The 16,936-nt window shown below is 42.2% G+C and overlaps 1 protein-coding gene across 13 annotated transcripts in view; it reads left to right on the top strand.

The window, feature by feature from the left end:
* Nucleotides 1–16,177, top strand: part of LOC133282497 (CCR4-NOT transcription complex subunit 1-like) — an 89,786-nt gene extending 73,609 nt beyond the window's left edge. For 7 of the 13 annotated variants that reach the window (XM_061478493.1, XM_061478494.1, XM_061478490.1 and 4 more), the window contains 18 exons: nucleotides 891–1,031; nucleotides 1,134–1,238; nucleotides 1,811–1,930; nucleotides 2,462–2,656; nucleotides 4,332–4,474; nucleotides 5,046–5,154; nucleotides 5,249–5,418; nucleotides 6,524–6,776; nucleotides 8,813–9,061; nucleotides 9,673–9,836; nucleotides 10,116–10,233; nucleotides 10,683–10,784; nucleotides 11,056–11,229; nucleotides 12,569–12,718; nucleotides 14,649–14,829; nucleotides 15,220–15,352; nucleotides 15,455–15,589; nucleotides 15,734–16,177. In XM_061478493.1, coding sequence (XP_061334477.1) covers nucleotides 891–1,031; nucleotides 1,134–1,238; nucleotides 1,811–1,930; nucleotides 2,462–2,656; nucleotides 4,332–4,474; nucleotides 5,046–5,154; nucleotides 5,249–5,418; nucleotides 6,524–6,776; nucleotides 8,813–9,061; nucleotides 9,673–9,836; nucleotides 10,116–10,233; nucleotides 10,683–10,784; nucleotides 11,056–11,229; nucleotides 12,569–12,718; nucleotides 14,649–14,829; nucleotides 15,220–15,352; nucleotides 15,455–15,589; nucleotides 15,734–15,812 — 2,721 coding nt within the window. In that variant the 3' untranslated portion in view covers nucleotides 15,813–16,177. The remainder of the gene's footprint in view (nucleotides 1–890; nucleotides 1,032–1,133; nucleotides 1,239–1,810; nucleotides 1,931–2,461; nucleotides 2,657–4,331; nucleotides 4,475–5,045; nucleotides 5,155–5,248; nucleotides 5,419–6,523; nucleotides 6,777–8,812; nucleotides 9,062–9,672; nucleotides 9,837–10,115; nucleotides 10,234–10,682; nucleotides 10,785–11,055; nucleotides 11,230–12,568; nucleotides 12,719–14,648; nucleotides 14,830–15,219; nucleotides 15,353–15,454; nucleotides 15,590–15,733) is intronic. The other 6 variants (XM_061478497.1, XM_061478499.1, XM_061478492.1 and 3 more) reach the window with 3 other exon arrangements.
* The last annotated feature ends 759 nt before the right edge of the window (nucleotides 16,178–16,936 follow it).

Raw genomic sequence — 16,936 nt, 5'->3', positions numbered from 1 at the left:
AAAAGTAACCCAAGTTTTGTGGAAGACTTAGTGCTGTGTAGTGCAGTGCTTGCAAAATGTGATAAATGCTGTGAAAATGTAACATAGTAGTAAATTTTTTTTATCCCTGAAGATCTGGCATTGATACAGGGCCAGTTGTAATCCAATGAAGTTTTCTTTAAGGGGTAATTATAAAAACATTGTCTTGCAGAAAAAGTACTGTACAGGACATCTAGAAATTGACATCTGGCTTATTTTGTGAAGTGAGTTAACAAGAATTTCTTTTCAGAGAAGTAGTTTAGTTCTCGGGGATTAATGAAAGAGGGGTAGATCTTAATGGGCAAGCAAATCCAAGTAGACTGGATTGTTTGCTGTCTTATGTATATTCTATTTCCAGTGGGAATTACTGCTTTGCACCCTGGAAAGTAAGTCCAGCTGTTCAGGGTTCTCTTAAAACAGACTCCAAGAAGGAAATAAAATCCGTATCAGAAACGGAACCCACTGAAAAGGGTTAGGATTACTCTTCCATTTAGTGATGCACCTTTGTATCTATTGATTACAACATAGGAAGTGGGAGAACTTTTACACTCTGATGTGAGGTTTGTTTTTCCTGCATTAGCATCCATCATAGGCGCATCATTCCAAAACAGAGCCCTGGAGATAGGTTGGTGGTGAAGATGAAGAACCTCCTGCTGTGCTGTTCCTTGTTTGAAAGCCTTTGCTGTTGTTTTGCCTCCATGTTTTATTCAAAGTTATGCAAAATGAAATTTACTGTTGTATATTCCATGCAAAGAGAGTGCATTCCTAAGAGCATTCCTTTTTATTGCTTATGTTTGGTACAGACAGTGGTACCGATTTTAAGGCTGTTAATAATATTTACAGCCTTCACTGATGATTGTGGTTTTCAATAGGCAGCCTCTCCACAACAGAGGGACATGATAGAGCAGGCAACAGCCCAGATAGCACAGGACAACTGTGAGCTGGCCTGCTGCTTTATCCAAAAGACAGCTGTGGAAAAAGCAGGCCCTGAGATGGACAAGAGGCTTGCAACTGTAAGTATGGGACTGCTGCCTTTTAGAAGCATTATATGTGCTCATATACATCCAGACTCAGCATCTAAAAATCAGTGTGGTGTTTGGGTTTTTTCCCCCCAGGAATTTGAGCTCAGAAAACATGCTAGACAAGAGGGTCGTCGGTACTGTGATCCTGTTGTGTTAACTTACCAGGCTGAGAGGATGCCAGAACAGATCAGGTTAAAGGTGAGGATATTAACTGAGCCACACTGATGTGGTGGTTATCCCCCTCCTGATAATCAAAAGCAGATGGCACAGTCTCAGCTGAGCAATCCTGTGTATTGCTAGTTTTGTCTATTAGTGCAACTATTAGTTTGATTAGTAATGGAAATGCATGAATATGTTTTTCTGCAATGAGTGTTCATTTTCCTCAATTCCTTGAGGATATTGGAAGTCCTGTCTCTTGTGCTGTACTGTTCCTTTCACTGAAAAGTGACTAGTCTGTTTCGTTGTCTTATCTCATGTTTTCTTCCCTTAAAGGACATATCTTGTGCTCTCAGCAGAGCATTTCTTGTGTGTTAAATGTGCATGAAGCTGCTATTCAGTTGTTCCTTCTTCTGGGAATGCGAGTTGCATTTGTGGAGAAAAATCCTCTTGTTAGAAGGTGTGGCTGAAGACATAGGACCTCGGGGCAGAGCAGCTGAATCCTACTCAGTTTAAGAGTGTGACTGAGCAGCTACCTGTTACACAAACTACCCTCATTTCTTACCTGCCACTGTTTAACAATGAGGTTAATGCCTGTTCTTTTCTTTGCAAAGGTTGGAGGTGTGGACCCAAAACAACTGGCTGTTTACGAAGAGTTTGCACGCAATGTTCCTGGCTTCCTGCCTACCAATGACTTAACTCAGCCCACAGGATTCTTGGCTCAGCCTATGAAGGTAGAGATTTCTGAATTAATCGGTTTGTGAGTACTATAGCCCTGTTGGTGAATATTGTGGAACTTGTGTCCTTTGCTAGAAGAATAGTAAAAATCAGGCTTGGGAGTAGGGGCTGTAAGATGCATTAGTTTTATGTTGCTATTAGTTTAACATTAAAACTTATATCCAGTCTTAAGGGGTTGTAACACAAATTGGGACAAGATCTGCAAATTGTAATTACCACATGTAATTTTAGTAGCAGTGAAATATTTTATTCAAATCCCATGTTACTTTTGCGGGAAGGCCATGGATGGCAAGCATGGATTTTGAGATAAACAGGTTTTTATATGCAGTCTTGATCTTATGGACTGCTGGAATTGTTTGGTAGCTATTTCCACAGTTTAATTTTCACATATTTGTGTATTTAAAATGCCAGCATAACTAACCACAGTACTGTAGAGGTCTAAATTCTGGATACAAAATAGCCAGTTAGTATTTGAATTTCATAAATATGATCCTTGCAAAAATCACTCATTCCCACTTTCTCTCAAGCAGCAAGCTTGGGCTACAGATGATGTAGCACAAATCTATGACAAATGTATGACAGAACTGGAGCAGCACCTGCAGTCCATTCCGCACACCCTGGCCATGAATCCTCAAGCTCAAGCATTGCGCAGCCTCTTGGAGGCTGTAGTAGTGGCTCGGAACTCCCGAGATGCTATTGCTGCACTTGGACTACTGCAGAAGGTGAGTGTTAGCAACTCTTCTCCTGTAACAGCTCACCCAGGGTTTATTACTCACCTGGCTTGTGGATTGCCTTGCTGGTGACTGTTTACCTTTACGCATCCTGTGGAACTTGCTTGGTGAACAGTACTAAGCAACTGCTGTCTTTGGAAATTCAGTAAATAAAATTGGAAGAGGGTCATGGTGTTCACTTGGTGTTTTGTACACTTGGTGGCCAGGCTGCTGTGGAACGAAGCAGGTACAGAATCCTGGGACATAGTTTTGTTCAGATGGGGCAAGTAGAGAGTTATTGCACTCAGGAATAGTCTTTGATTTCAGGATGATTTGGAGGGTAAGACAACGTTTGAACTGCCTGTGTAGGTAGATAATTACTGAGCATAGGACTGGATTTATAGTGGTACACTTGGGGATTGTATTTTGCAGTAACTGATAAATGAGTGTGCCTGGTGGGTTGGCCCTGGCTAACGGCCTAGCATCCATCCCATCTGCTCGCTCATTCTGCTCCTCTGAAGGACAAGGAGAAAATAAAGGGAAGGCAGGCTGACTTGTTCATTCAGGTTATGGCAGTTTAGTAGGGAAAGAAAAGCCATGTGCACAAACAGAACAAAAATAAAAATTACTACTTCCTATCAGCAGGTAGCTGTCTAGCCACTCCTGAAGCAGGGCTTCAGCACATGGAACATTTGCTTGGGAAGGCAAACATGGCTATGAATACCCCCTTTGTTCTCCTTTCCCCAAGCTTTTATTGCTGAGCATGATGTCATATGATATGGAACATCCATTGATTCAGTTTGAGTCAGCTGTCCTAGCTGTGTTGCTTCCCAGCCTCTTGCCCATCTCCAGCCTACCAACTGGTGTGGGAAAGAAAACCTTGATGCTGTGCAAGAGCTGTTCAGCAATTGGCAAGACACTGGTGTGTTGTCAACTGTTTCAGCACAAATCCAAAGCACAGCACCATATGGGCTGCTAGGAAGCAAATTAACTCCATCTCAGCCAGAACTAGTAGACTATACCAGGTGGGGAGTGTCACAGTGAGTTCTGAGCTGATATCTGTGCCTGGTTAGTAGTGCAGAGTGTAGTGACGTGTGGAGAAAAATCCATTTGAGGAGAGTGGAAGGATATGGAGCCATCTACCTGAGCATCCAAGAACAGTGGAGGAACACAAGTACTGAAAGCTGGAGGGAAACTCTTTATTCTTGGCTAGTAGTGCTTGTACCTATTAAAGGATCTAATCCTGACTAGGACTTGCCCATGTAAATTGTGCCGCCCCTGTAAGACTCATCTTCCATTTGCTATAGACTGGTACAGATTCATCTCAGAGCTGACCTCTGGCAGGTTCTGCAAATCTCCTTCCATGTTATTTTTCATGAGCCATGTGCAGAATTGCTTGTGAGGAGGCATTTACTTATAGAAGCTGCAGTACAAACTAATGCAACCTTTCAGACTGGTGCCAGTGGGGTGTAGAGAGGCTTGTTTGTGATAGGACAGCTGAGTGCAATGAACATGTAGATGCCATAGTAGCTGATAAAATCTCACATAGTCTCATTAAGGGGTCAACACCATGACTAAATTGGTTTTAGCAAATCTGAGTCTTCTGGTGATAACTCTTGCTGATGTAATTTGCAGAAGATTTAGAAGAGGACTTGTTTCCTCTGCTAACAGGGTGCATTTGTTCTAGGCTGTAGAAGGCTTACTGGATGCCACCAGTGGGGCAGATGCTGACCTTCTGCTTCGCTATCGTGAGTGTCATCTGCTTGTGCTGAAGGCTCTGCAGGATGGCCGTGCCTATGGATCTCCCTGGTGTAATAAACAAATTACTAGGTCAGTTATGAGACAACAGGAACATTGATGTAGCTTTCATTGCCTTTTGGGAGTTCCTGTGTTATTCTGAATCTCTTGCCTGTTAAGATTTTGCATTGCTGCAGTTTGGACAAAAATAACTAGCTGTCTTTGCCAAAAGTAACTAGATCTTCTGATAATGCTGCTTCATCTAGAACATGATGGGAATCTTCAATGGAATTAGACATTGGAAATGCTTGGGGGGGGGCTCATTTTACAGAGAATCTCTGAGCTGTTGCAAACTATGTGACATGGCATATGCCTGCAGCAGGAGCACTGGTGTTTCAGCAAGGTAACTGCCACTTTGTCCTCAGAAGAGAGGCTGCTTCTGCTGAAGCTCTTGAAGGGCTGTTGTGACCAGTTGTGCAGGGCAACAAATGGTTGAGGCTGATGGCTGTTCTGCACTCAAACATTACCTCAGAGAATGCTCTAGAAGAGGCTTCTTTTGGAGCCAAGTAACTTATCATGGTGAATGACAGTTTCTGAAGTATTAGATTTGAGTTGCTTCACTTAAGTGTTAAGTACACCTTATAAAAGCAGTCCAATTTTTCAGGTGCCTGATTGAATGCAGAGATGAGTACAAGTACAATGTGGAAGCTGTGGAGCTGCTTATCCGCAATCACCTTGTTAACATGCAGCAGTATGACCTCCACTTGGCTCAGGTAAAGGGAACCTGCTCTTTTGTAAGAGAATCGTAATGGTCAGTTCACTGCAAAGTTTGTGATTGAACTTTAATTTCCTTTTTTATATTGACAGTCAATGGAGAATGGCTTGAACTACATGGCTGTGGCATTTGCCATGCAGTTGGTAAAGATCCTGTTGGTGGATGAGAGAAGTGTTGCCCATGTAACAGAGGCAGATCTGTTTCACACAATTGAGACACTCATGAGGATTAATGCTCATTCCAGAGGAAATGCCCCAGAAGGGTGAGATTGAAATACTGTGCAATATATTACTACTTATTCTCATTTATGATTTGAATGTTATATAGACAGTGTCTCAAATCATACAGCTTTAAATTTTCTCCAGGGCTGCAGTCCTATGTCAAAGCTGTTACTCCAATGTAATTGTGCTGATTTTTATGTCAAAATAGAGGCAGCTGCAGCATCATGGCAAACTGAATGCTTGATCAGGAAAATCCTTCTATGCACTGTGCTCCAAAATACCTTGGTACTGTGAGAAACCTGCTTGAATTCTTGCCTCATCTCAAATTTAGGAAAAAATTTTATGTGTTTGGATGTTCAGTATCTAGTTGTTAATATGCTTATTTATTAATCACAAGCAGTTAATCAAATTAGACAATCCTATTTGCTTCTTTAGACAATTTTGTTTGGAGTCTACAAAGCAATTATCCACCAATCTTGTGTGGCTTGTGTATCCACCAGCAGATAATTGGGCAGCAAACAGCCACTGCATCTGGAAATACCTTTTGGACTTGCAGGCCTCCTGTTACTAAGGTGGAAGCAATTGCTGCTGAGTCTGAGGAAAAAAATTGATTGGAGCTTGGAGAACTTGGGATTTCTGTGAGAGCAACCAGCACCTGGTGCTGGTGCTAGCAGTGGCTGCCACTACCAACACAACTGCTAATGGGAGGTCCTAAAACAGAAGTCCTTTAGCCTGCAGTTTGGTTGCACTGTCTTTGCTGTATGACTTGACTTTCACTGCAGCCAGATGTAGTGCCCCAGCTGTCAGTGCTGTTTAGCACTGACAACTCACTGTCTCAGAGCATTTTAGGGCTTCTGAAGCCTGCAGAAGTGAAGTTATTTCTAGTACTTGTGGTGCTTTGTTGCAGCACACTACTGGATAAATTGGAGTGGAACTTCAAAGCTTGGATGATTTCAGTGTTCCTTCTTTCATCATAAGTGTATCTGCATCCATGACTTTTCTGCTGTTCCAGTGAGGACTGGAAGATACGAAGATTTAGTATAAGAAATAATTTGCTTTCTTTCAACTATATTTGACTGAGGTTTCCGGTTCCTGCACCTTCTGGGGGAGGAGAAATTCTAACCCAGCTCTTGCTCTGTTTGTTAGGTTACCCCAGCTGATGGAAGTGGTCCGATCAAACTATGAAGCAATGATTGACCGTGCTCATGGAGGTCCCAATTTCATGATGCATTCAGGAATTTCCCAAGCCTCTGAGTATGATGACCCACCAGGTCTGAGGGAGAAGGCAGAATACCTGCTGAGGGAGTGGGTGAACCTCTACCATTCAGCTGCAGCAGGCCGTGACAGTACCAAAGCATTTTCTGCATTTGTTGGACAGGTAGAGCTTTTGGAAAGAAAGGTGCTTTTTATTCAACATCAGTAGGGTATGATGCCCTTTGTTTTAAAGTATCCTTTTGAAACTTTCAGGTGTATGGCAGTTGACTATCAAAATCTTGCCTGGTTTTGATGGTAAAGTTCTGCAGAAACTCCTATCCTTCACAAAATCATGCTCTTCAGATACTGTAGCAACAAGCTGTCGGTTCAGTTTTGGGTTAAGTTTGGTGGGAGAGCTTCAGCTGAGATAGCTCTTGGGAATAGTTCTGACATGCTCCGTGTAATGAAGTTTGACTAGTGTTGCCCCTTATGGGTAACAGGTAAAAGCTCTTACAGCCTGCAGAAGGAAATTGCTACTAAATAGAGTTGCAAGTGAATTGTTTCAGACCATGTGAACAAGGGAATCCTTTTTCTAACTGGAATAATTCATTAGAGTGAGGAAAAACTTGAAACTTCATTAGCTAAAGAGGTGCCTAAATTTTTAAATGGCCTCCAACATTTTTCTCCAGGACACCTTAACAGCTGTGATGAACAGCACACATCTGCCTTCCAGCTGTGACTGAGCAGGAAGATGCCCTCAGTAGCCAAACAAGTGGTACCAAAATCCCTATATATTTGCAGTCATCATCATAAAACTGTCTTACAGGCAGCTCCTTGACTGCAGCTGTAAGGAAGCCCCTGACTTAGTGTATTTGCAGTGCTTTCTCAGTTTTCTGTTGGTCTGACTTCTCCTGCATAGTGTCTTTTTGAAATGTTTTCAATGGGTCTTGTGTTAAACTCACTTTTTAAACATAAATTTTACTTCTTCATGTGACCTTCCTCTTTTTATACCTTAAAGTATGCTTATAAAACATACTTCAGTATAGTGTACTCATAATGCTCAATGCAATTTTGTCCTGCTTCGCTCTTATCACAATTTTTTGCTTACCTTTTGTACATACTTAATCAGATTTGAAATAGCAAATGCAATATATCAAAGTGCAGTGTTAATATATAATTTTTTCCTTACAGGCATTAGATATGGGTTTTTTTGAGGAATATTTTGTAATAACTGTGTTAAACAAGGCCTTGTTACTGAACTTAACCATAATTTTGGCTGCTTAAAATGTGTTGCTTTCCTTGCACTAGTCTTTAGAACAAGGAGCATAGAACTTTGAAGGCAGATACATGAATTCCTTTTCTAAAACAAAGGTTTCTCCAGAAATAGTTCTCTAAGAGTTAGCAGTTATACTGTTTATACAGCTTCATGTCTGTGCAGTAGGATTTTAGAAGATGCTTTATTCAAAACACAGAGGTTTTCTGCAATGTAATTTATTTCATTTTGATGGCTTTAATGCTACAGATGATAAATAAAAAAAAGTCTATTTAAGATGTATGTTACTAAAAACAAACCTCAATGCAAAACAAACAAAAAAGCCCACCCAGTCTTTCTCTGCATGTAATGTTCCTGTAAGGAAAGTTCAATCTCCATATGCACATGGCTTCTGCAGTCTTCTGCTTCATCCCTGGCAGTATTCAAGGCCAGGTTGGACACAGGGGCTTGGGAGCAACCTGCTCTAGTGGAAGGTGTCCCTGCCTGTGGCAGGGGTTGGAACTGGATGAGCTTTAAGGTCCCTTCCAACCCAAACCAGTCTGGGATTCTATGTTGCCGCAAAGTAGCAATGGTTCCTGAGCTAGCAGCTGAAGTCTGCCCTGAAGGCCAGAAACTGAACTGCTGCTGCCTCTTGCTTGACCTTCATGCAAGTTTGAGTGCTGGTGGCAGAACTGATACTGAAACAGGTTCCTCAGCTATGATGATGGTTGAAAAGAACCTGGATCAAAAAGACTCTTATTTGGGAGTAAATGCCTTCACTGAAACTGTGTTGCCGCCTTCATATTGCCTTGAAAATACTCATATTTGGGAGGAGTAGCAGAGATAGCTTTGCTACCCATCTCCCTTTAAGAGAAGGGTAAAAATTGTGCCAGGCAAGGTGGGTTCTTTGTAAAGTGTGTTGTTTGAAATAAGTTATGGAATGCACTTTCTGTGGTTATAGTTCTGGGTTTTTTTCTTTTCCTGGATAGATGCACCAGCAAGGAATCCTGAAAACCGATGACCTGATCACCCGCTTTTTCCGCCTCTGCACCGAAATGTGTGTTGAAATCAGCTATCGTGCTCAAGCTGAGCAGCAGCATAACCCCGCTGCCAACCCCACTATGATTCGAGCCAAGTGCTACCACAATCTGGATGCCTTTGTGCGACTTATTGCACTGCTAGTGAAGCACTCTGGGGAGGCAACCAACACAGTTACAAAGATCAACCTTCTGAATAAGGTTGGGAACCCTTTTTGTATTCCTTGCATTTAAAGTGCAGAATTGGGTGTGCCTTTGCTGATTAATGTGAAATGTAGACTTTAATGCAGGCTACTGCTGATGGATCAGATTGAGGACTTGATAAACTGTTGAGTTTATCAGGAGCCTCAGGATGCCAAGTGGCTTTCTTGTTCACAAAGAATTCATATCAAACAAACCTGAAGTTCACCTTTGTGCCTTGAAATGAAAAAGTCCTCTGCTGTTGTTTTGAGGCACTAAAAGTATGCTTTAAAGTAGGTGATTCTTGGGTGTCTGCCTTGATTTTGTGAGGGCCTTGCCTATACTCTTACACGACTGTTTATGGCTAGGTGGCCTTAGGTAGCTAAGGTCTCCCAACACTGCCCAGTCAGTCATTGTAGCCCATGGGACAGGGAGAACAAAGTATCATGGTTGGGAGTTGCTGATACAAATTATATTAATTTGCAGAACACTGCCAATAACTGAAAGTTTTGGTTCTTGTTAGAATCTGCAGGTTATATTTTTTTTTTTTACCTGGTGGTTAAAGTATTACCTGTAGGTTGACTTGCAAAGTAATTCTTGGTGTCACCACTGACATGCCTTGATCTCTCTAGGTCCTTGGTATTGTGGTGGGAGTTCTTCTACAAGACCATGATGTTCGGCAGAGTGAGTTTCAGCAACTTCCTTACCATCGTATTTTCATCATGCTGCTGTTGGAATTAAATGCTCCTGAGCATGTGCTAGAAACCATCAACTTCCAGACACTCACAGCTTTCTGGTATGTATTTGAGATTGGCCACAATGCTCATTCTTTCCTGGTAGGATCAAGATTTTTTTAATCCAAAAGCTATCTCACTGTTCTTTTGTGGTGGCTTAATAACATTTGGAGTAACTGGTTCTCCTATGTACTGTCTACTTGCTTGTTTTAAGGAAGATAACTGGTAAAACCCAGGAGGCTAAAATGCCTTGCTTCTAGGGCTGTGTATCTTTTCTTTCAATGTTATGAAAAGTAATCTTATTGCTGTGCACTTCTAACCTGCTCTAACTTTTCTTTCAGTAACACATTTCACATCCTGAGGCCTACAAAAGCTCCAGGTTTTGTTTATGCCTGGCTGGAACTGATCTCCCATCGGATATTTATTGCAAGAATGCTGGCACATACACCACAGCAGAAGGTGTGGCTGCAGTTTATCTCTTCTGAACTAAAAAGCTCACACAGATGTTTATCTGGTGTGGTGCTGTTTCACATCTCTTGAAGTGTACTAGTAGCATAGCTGTTCTGTGTTGTTGTCTTCCATATTCAGAGTCACCTAACTGCATGGAGGAGAATCTTTGTGTCAGTAATTCACCCTACAGCCCATAGTTTGAAGTTAATAAACATGCCTTTGTCAAAGTCTGGAAGAGCTGTAGTCCAGCCCAAATGCTGTTGACTCAGAATGGCATGTAGAGTGTTCTGGAAACACCCTTAGTATACAGTGTGCAGCTAAAGCTGTGCTGCACTCACTGCTAGAGCTAGCAGTGGGGCATAACTCCGATCCAGGTTTATGAAGACCAATCGAATTATGGTTTTGAAGTTAACTGCTCTTCATTGCACATTTTCCATCTGCTGTTTTTCTCTTGGCAGGGTTGGCCTATGTACGCTCAGTTACTGATCGATCTCTTCAAGTACTTGGCTCCTTTCCTTAGGAATGTGGAACTTGCTAAACCTATGCAAATTCTTTACAAGGTAAAAAAAAAAAAACAAACCAAAAAAAAACCAAAAAGCCAGCTAATAGATGCTGCTTCCACCCAAAGTGGTCTGAAAGTAGAGGTGTTCTGGTAGCAAAATAGTATTTACTGTGCTTTTAGAATTTTTATCTTAAAATTAAATGCAAATCCAGTGTGAGATAGAAACTGGCTAGCCCCCCCCCCCCCCCCGATGAATTTCTTCCTGTTACTGTTGACCACATGACATAGAAGGATGGCTTTGCAAGCTCTCTCATATTGTATTTTTCCAGGGCACTCTGCGTGTGTTGCTGGTCTTGTTGCATGATTTCCCAGAATTTCTTTGTGACTACCACTATGGTTTCTGTGATGTGATCCCACCTAACTGTATTCAGCTAAGGAATCTGATCCTGAGCGCCTTCCCACGGAACATGAGGCTTCCAGACCCTTTCACCCCCAATCTAAAGGTAGGACTCCATTTCATGAGTTTGATAATGGGAAGCTTTAATGCTCTAAGTACTCTTCATTCTTTTATTTTTTGTGGAGACTGTGGAATTTTGGGAACAGTTTAACTGATACTTGAATTAATGCTATCATTTAGATGTTAATGGGTAATAGGAAACATAGCAGCTAGCAGAACAGTGGGTTTTTTGTGTTTTGTTGTTTTTTTTTTCTTAAGCAGGTAGGTTTCAGTTATGTTTGTAACACTTAATGTTTGAAGTTTTCCACACAGAGCAGGATACAGGCTTGTCTGCATGAAATCTGTTGCAGTTGGAAGCATAAAGCTTGCCTCTTTCTATATGGCTTCGTTGGCACCCCTAGACATTTAGCTCGCTTGCAAGGTCTGTGCAGGTTCAACCTGAAAGGACAGGCTGGTGAGACTTGTATTACATGAGACCTTTCCTGAGTACCCAGCTTTTGCATGGGAAACCGGAGGGCTTTTCTTTTCCCAAAGGGAGACTGGTTTTATGATGTTCCTAAATCTGACAGGCATACCATGTTGGAGCCAGAGCATCTTTTTTCCTGTCTCATTTGTCACTGAAAAACAGACTACTTAAGCAGTCTTTGTGGCATTGCTGTTGAAAAGTCAGATGACAGTTCCTGCTCACGCTGAATTGTACAGTTTGTGCTCCACAGGATGTGTGGGGACTGGAGTTCAGTTAACTAATGGTTGAAGAGCACTATGTAACTGCAAATCTTTTGGATTAGAAACATAGATTCCATTTTATCTTGAAAATAATGAGATAAACTACAAGCCTCTTGCATAATGAGAGACTTTGAGAAGTGTTAATGTTACCTAATTAAATCTTTGTGCCAATGCCAGGCTCCTCATCATGGAATGATTAGAAGCAAACTTTCTCACACTGTTAAAGCATTGTCCTATTATTCTTCCTTGTCTGAGCTGTGCAGGGTGATGGGAGCAAAGCTGCAATACTTAGTACTTCTTGAGACTGAAGAGGACTCTTCCTGACTTGTGTGGATGTTGGTACTTTCTTAAACTACCAAACTGTCTTGAGTGTAGATAGGGAGACTTCAGAGGCTGCAATTGAATTCCCCTGTGGCCTTCAACCTTGAATTCTTTTATCCTCTACTCTCCATTCCTTGACATGGTCATCTAACAGGTTTGTACATTAGAGACCAAGTTTCTTCTGGAATCTGCAAAAGCCTAGTGTTTCCTTTTCATTGCTGGTAGGAAAAAGTGATCAACAGCAGTAGTTGATGTAATAATTACTTACAGATCTGCTTTTGCAGTTTGTCCCTTTAGAGATTGCTTATGGTTTAGCTGACCGAGTTTTCTCTCCACAGGTAGACATGTTAAGTGAGATTAATATAGCGCCACGAATACTCACAAATTTCACTGGAGTGATGCCACCTCAGTTCAAGAAAGACTTGGATTCCTATCTCAAAACCCGCTCTCCTGTCACTTTTTTGTCTGACTTGCGCAGCAACCTACAGGTGAGTGGTTTTTGAGGATGCTTAATTCAAATAGCATGGAACAGATGATTTCACTGCCTGAGTCGCCCTCCTTCTTTGCAGGAATTTTGTTTGGTGTGTAGCAAGCATGTGTTCCAGGCAGTAGTAAAGACCTGTGAAATGCATAGGGAATGTTGACTTTAAGGACCCTAAAATGATTTAATTTAAAAGCAGATGGTTTTATCTACATGAGCTGCCAAATGCTTGTGGTGAAAATGTAAGGTGGTCTCTTCTCCTTGTATGTCTCCAGTGTACAACCTTGCAAATCTTAGTGAAGAATGTACTTGGAGCTGCTTGCATCAAGCTTGCTTGGGGTTTTTTTTTGGTCTTCAACCTTTGGGTGATGAAGAATCTTGTGGCTTCTATCATGACTCCAGCACTGCTTACCAAGGCATTGTCCGAGTTTCAACAGGGTTTATGGAACTTGAGTGAATCTTTTTAGAATCTGATAAAATTTTTATTCAAAATTGATTCATTGTTCTAGAAATCTGTGAATCTGCATGCTAATGCTTTAGGAGTTAAAGCTAAATTATCTAAAGGCCACCTCAGAATTATTAGCCAGCCATATTTCATACATCACAGGGCTTGGCTTGCAATAGACTTCATGGCTGGAGTTGGGCTTACTCAGAAAATTGCCCATATGGAAGCATTTCCATAGGTCATGTGTGTTTCAGCCAGCCTCTGGCACTGCTGGTGAATTCGCATTGCCTTTACCTTTTGTAGGGAGTACAGACATTTATCCATTGGGTCTTTCAACACTTTTCTGATGCTTTTGAATACACACACACACACACACATATATATATATATATATAATCATAGAATAGTTAGGATTGGAAAGGGCCTTAAGATCATCTAGTTCCAACCCCCCTGCCATGGACAGGGACACCTCACACTAAACCATGCCACACAAGGCTTTGTTCAACCTGGCCTTGAACACTGCCAGGGATGGAGCACTGACGACCTCCCTGGGCAACCCATTCCAGTGCCTCACCACCCTAACAGGAAAGAATTTCTTCCTTATATCCAATCTAAACTTCTCCTGTTTAAGTTTCAACCCGTTACCCCTTGTCCTATCACTACAGTCCCTAATGAATAGTCCATCCCCAGAATCCCTATAGGCCCCCTTCAGATACTGGAAGGCTGCTATGAGGTCTCCACACAGCCTTCTCTTCTCCAGGCTGAACAGCCCCAACTTTCTCAGCCTCTCTTCATATAGGAGGTGCTCCAGTCCCCTGATCATCCTCGTGGCCCTCCTCTGGACTTGTTCCAACAGTTCCTTGTCCTTTATATGTTGAGGACACCAGAACTGTACACAATACTCCAAGTGAGGTCTCACGACAGCAGAGTAGAGGGGCAGGATCACCTCCTTCAACCTGCTGGTCATGCTCCTTTTGATGCAGCCCAGGATAGGGTTGGCTTTCTGGGCTGTGAGTGCACACTGCTGCTCATGTTAAGTTTCTCATCAACCAGCACCCCAAGTCCTTCTCTGCAGGGCTGCTCTGAATCTCTTCTCTGCCCAACCTGTAGCTGTGCCTGGGATTGCTCTGACCCAGGTGTAGGACCTTGCACTTGGCATGGTTAAACTTCATGAGGTTGGCATCAGCCCACCTCAGAAGTGTGTCAAGGTCCCTCTGGATGCCATCCATTCCCTCCATCGTATCAGCTGAACCACACAGCTTGGTGTCATCGGGAAATTTGGTGAGGGCGCACTCAATCCCCCTGTCCATGTCACCGACAAAGATGTTGAACAAGACAAAAGGATAAATGCTAAATTGAATTTGTGGATGCCCTGAGCGTGTTCTTTTCTGTATAGTCAAGAGGAGACTTGGATGCTGTTGTTGTATGTGCTGTACCTTTGGTTGCTGAAGGGAATATCGACTGTTAATGCTTTTTCTATCTTTGCTATTAGGTATCAAATGAACCTGGCAACCGCTACAACATCCAGCTGATTAATGCCCTGGTGCTCTACGTAGGCACTCAAGCTATTGCGCACATTCACAACAAAGGCAGCACACCCTCTATGAGTACCATTACTCACTCAGCTCACATGGACATCTTCCAGAATTTGGCAGTAGACCTTGATACTGAAGGTGAGCTGGAAATGCTTCTATTTCATGAGATGTCAAATATAACAGCAGATTATCTGTTGGCACTATGAGAAATACAGGTGGGGGTTTTATGTAGCTGCTAGGGAATTTACAGCAAGTCATGCTATGTTAGAATGTTCATACCAAATGTCTGGGATATTCAAGGGAATGAGAAATAAGTTTAATTAAGAGGAATTGAGTTCTTCCTGCCACATCAGGTGTTGGGTTTTTATTTTTTTTTTATTTTTTTTTTCCTTTCATATTATCAGTTGGCTTTGTTTCTTCTACCTTCGTAATGCAGGCTCACAAACCTTCATCTCAATACTAGTTGCTGCTTATTTCTTTCTGCGTGTGTGTAAGGGAGACCATCTGTACTCTCTGCTTCTTCTGCAGGCCGGTACCTTTTCTTGAACGCAATTGCCAACCAGTTGCGATACCCCAACAGTCACACCCACTACTTCAGTTGCACCATGCTCTACCTGTTTGCAGAGGCCAACACTGAGTCCATCCAGGAGCAGATCACTAGGTGAGATAGAAGGTGTTTTGTGTGCCAGCATCCAGCTTTTTACTTTCCTTCCTTGTGTGTTGGTTCTTTTGAGCTCTAACTGGTTTTACTTTTGGATTTCAGGGTTCTCTTGGAACGACTGATTGTAAACAGGCCTCATCCTTGGGGTCTTCTTATTACTTTCATTGAGCTGATAAAAAATCCAGCGTTTAAATTCTGGAACCATGAGTTTGTTCACTGCGCCCCAGAAATTGAGAAGTGAGTATAAGTTAACCACAAAATTAACTGAAACTATGTATCTGAAGCAGGGGCTGCGTTGCACTGTGAGTTTTTGGTGCTTCATAGTGGAAGCACCGCTTGCTGCCATAAATGCATCTAGCACTGCTTTGCTTCTGTGTCCAGGTTGTTCCAGTCAGTCGCACAGTGCTGCATGGGACAGAAGCAAGCCCAGCAAGTGATGGAAGGGACTGGTGCCAGTTAGATGAACCACATGTCATGTTGTAAGTGTGCCAGCCTGGGGGTCCTCATCCCATCCACAGACAGAAGACTCTGTAAGACTCCTCCTGACCTTCCCAGCCCCCTTGATTGGGTAGACACAACCAATCCTGGGTGAAAGTTGTTCTAAAAATTTCAGTCATTCAAAAATGTTCCAAAGTTTGAAACCAATTTTTTTTTGACTTTTGGCCAAATTCAGACAATTCTGTGAATATCATTTTGAACTAGTGTAAGTACAAGGAACAGAAACGTTTGTCTGGACTTCTGGGTTTGCGCAAATTGTGTAAAAGGCAGGTGGGTAACTGGTGCCTGTCCAGGTGGTAATAAAGGGGCAGCTGCTGATGCCAAGCACTTGTCTGGAGCAAACCTCCATGTCCTTATGTTCCCAGACTCCCAAAGAATATTGAAAAGCCAGTTGTTATATCTTATTTTTCTTTATGTGGATGGGGGACCTTTAAATCACCAAGTTGTTTTATCAAAAAAAAAAAGTGGATGTGTTTGGAATGTGGGAATACTATGGAACATGGGGAAGGGAGGGGGTTAAGGTTCAGTGTTGCTTTTTCATCAAATGTTGATAAGATAGTGAGTGGAGCGGCAGGCAGAGAATACCTCCCTTCTGTTGGAGATGACATCTCAGGCATGCCCTTTGGGAGAGGGTCAGCTGGTTTTAGTAAAGAATCCAGGGACCAGGACTATAGCTTTTTTTTTGGGGGGGGAGGGGGGGGTATGTTTATTTGACACTTGTAAATTTTGTAATGTAGGGGGGGTTAAATCTAGACCTTTTCCCACCCTCCACCCTGTGACCACACATTATAAGTTTGCAAAGAAAAGGAAAAAACAAACAAAACCCAATAAAACAAAAAATCCCAAAGGACCAATGCAGCCCATTTTGTAAGGATTTTGAATATTTTTTTAAAGTATTGGTCCATGTGTTGTATTTTGTAGCCTTTCTAGTTCTTGGGCTTTAGTTCTACCACTTCTTGTATGTATGTATACTGTAGTTACACATTAAAGTCATGACACGCACCTGTCACTGTTCTTATTCTCTCCAGTTCCATCCCACCCGGCCAGTTGGCCTTCCAAAGTCTGTTCCACCCATTCAAAACCTGT

Source organism: Pezoporus flaviventris, unplaced genomic scaffold (assembly GCF_033815535.1).
Source record: "Pezoporus flaviventris isolate CSIRO_AGI_PZ_B2104156 unplaced genomic scaffold, CSIRO_AGI_Pfla_v1 ptg000125l, whole genome shotgun sequence".
NCBI lineage: Eukaryota > Metazoa > Chordata > Aves > Psittaciformes > Psittacidae > Pezoporus > Pezoporus flaviventris.
The sequence above is the reverse complement of the archived record's forward strand: the minus strand, read 5'-3'. Positions and strand labels throughout refer to the sequence as shown.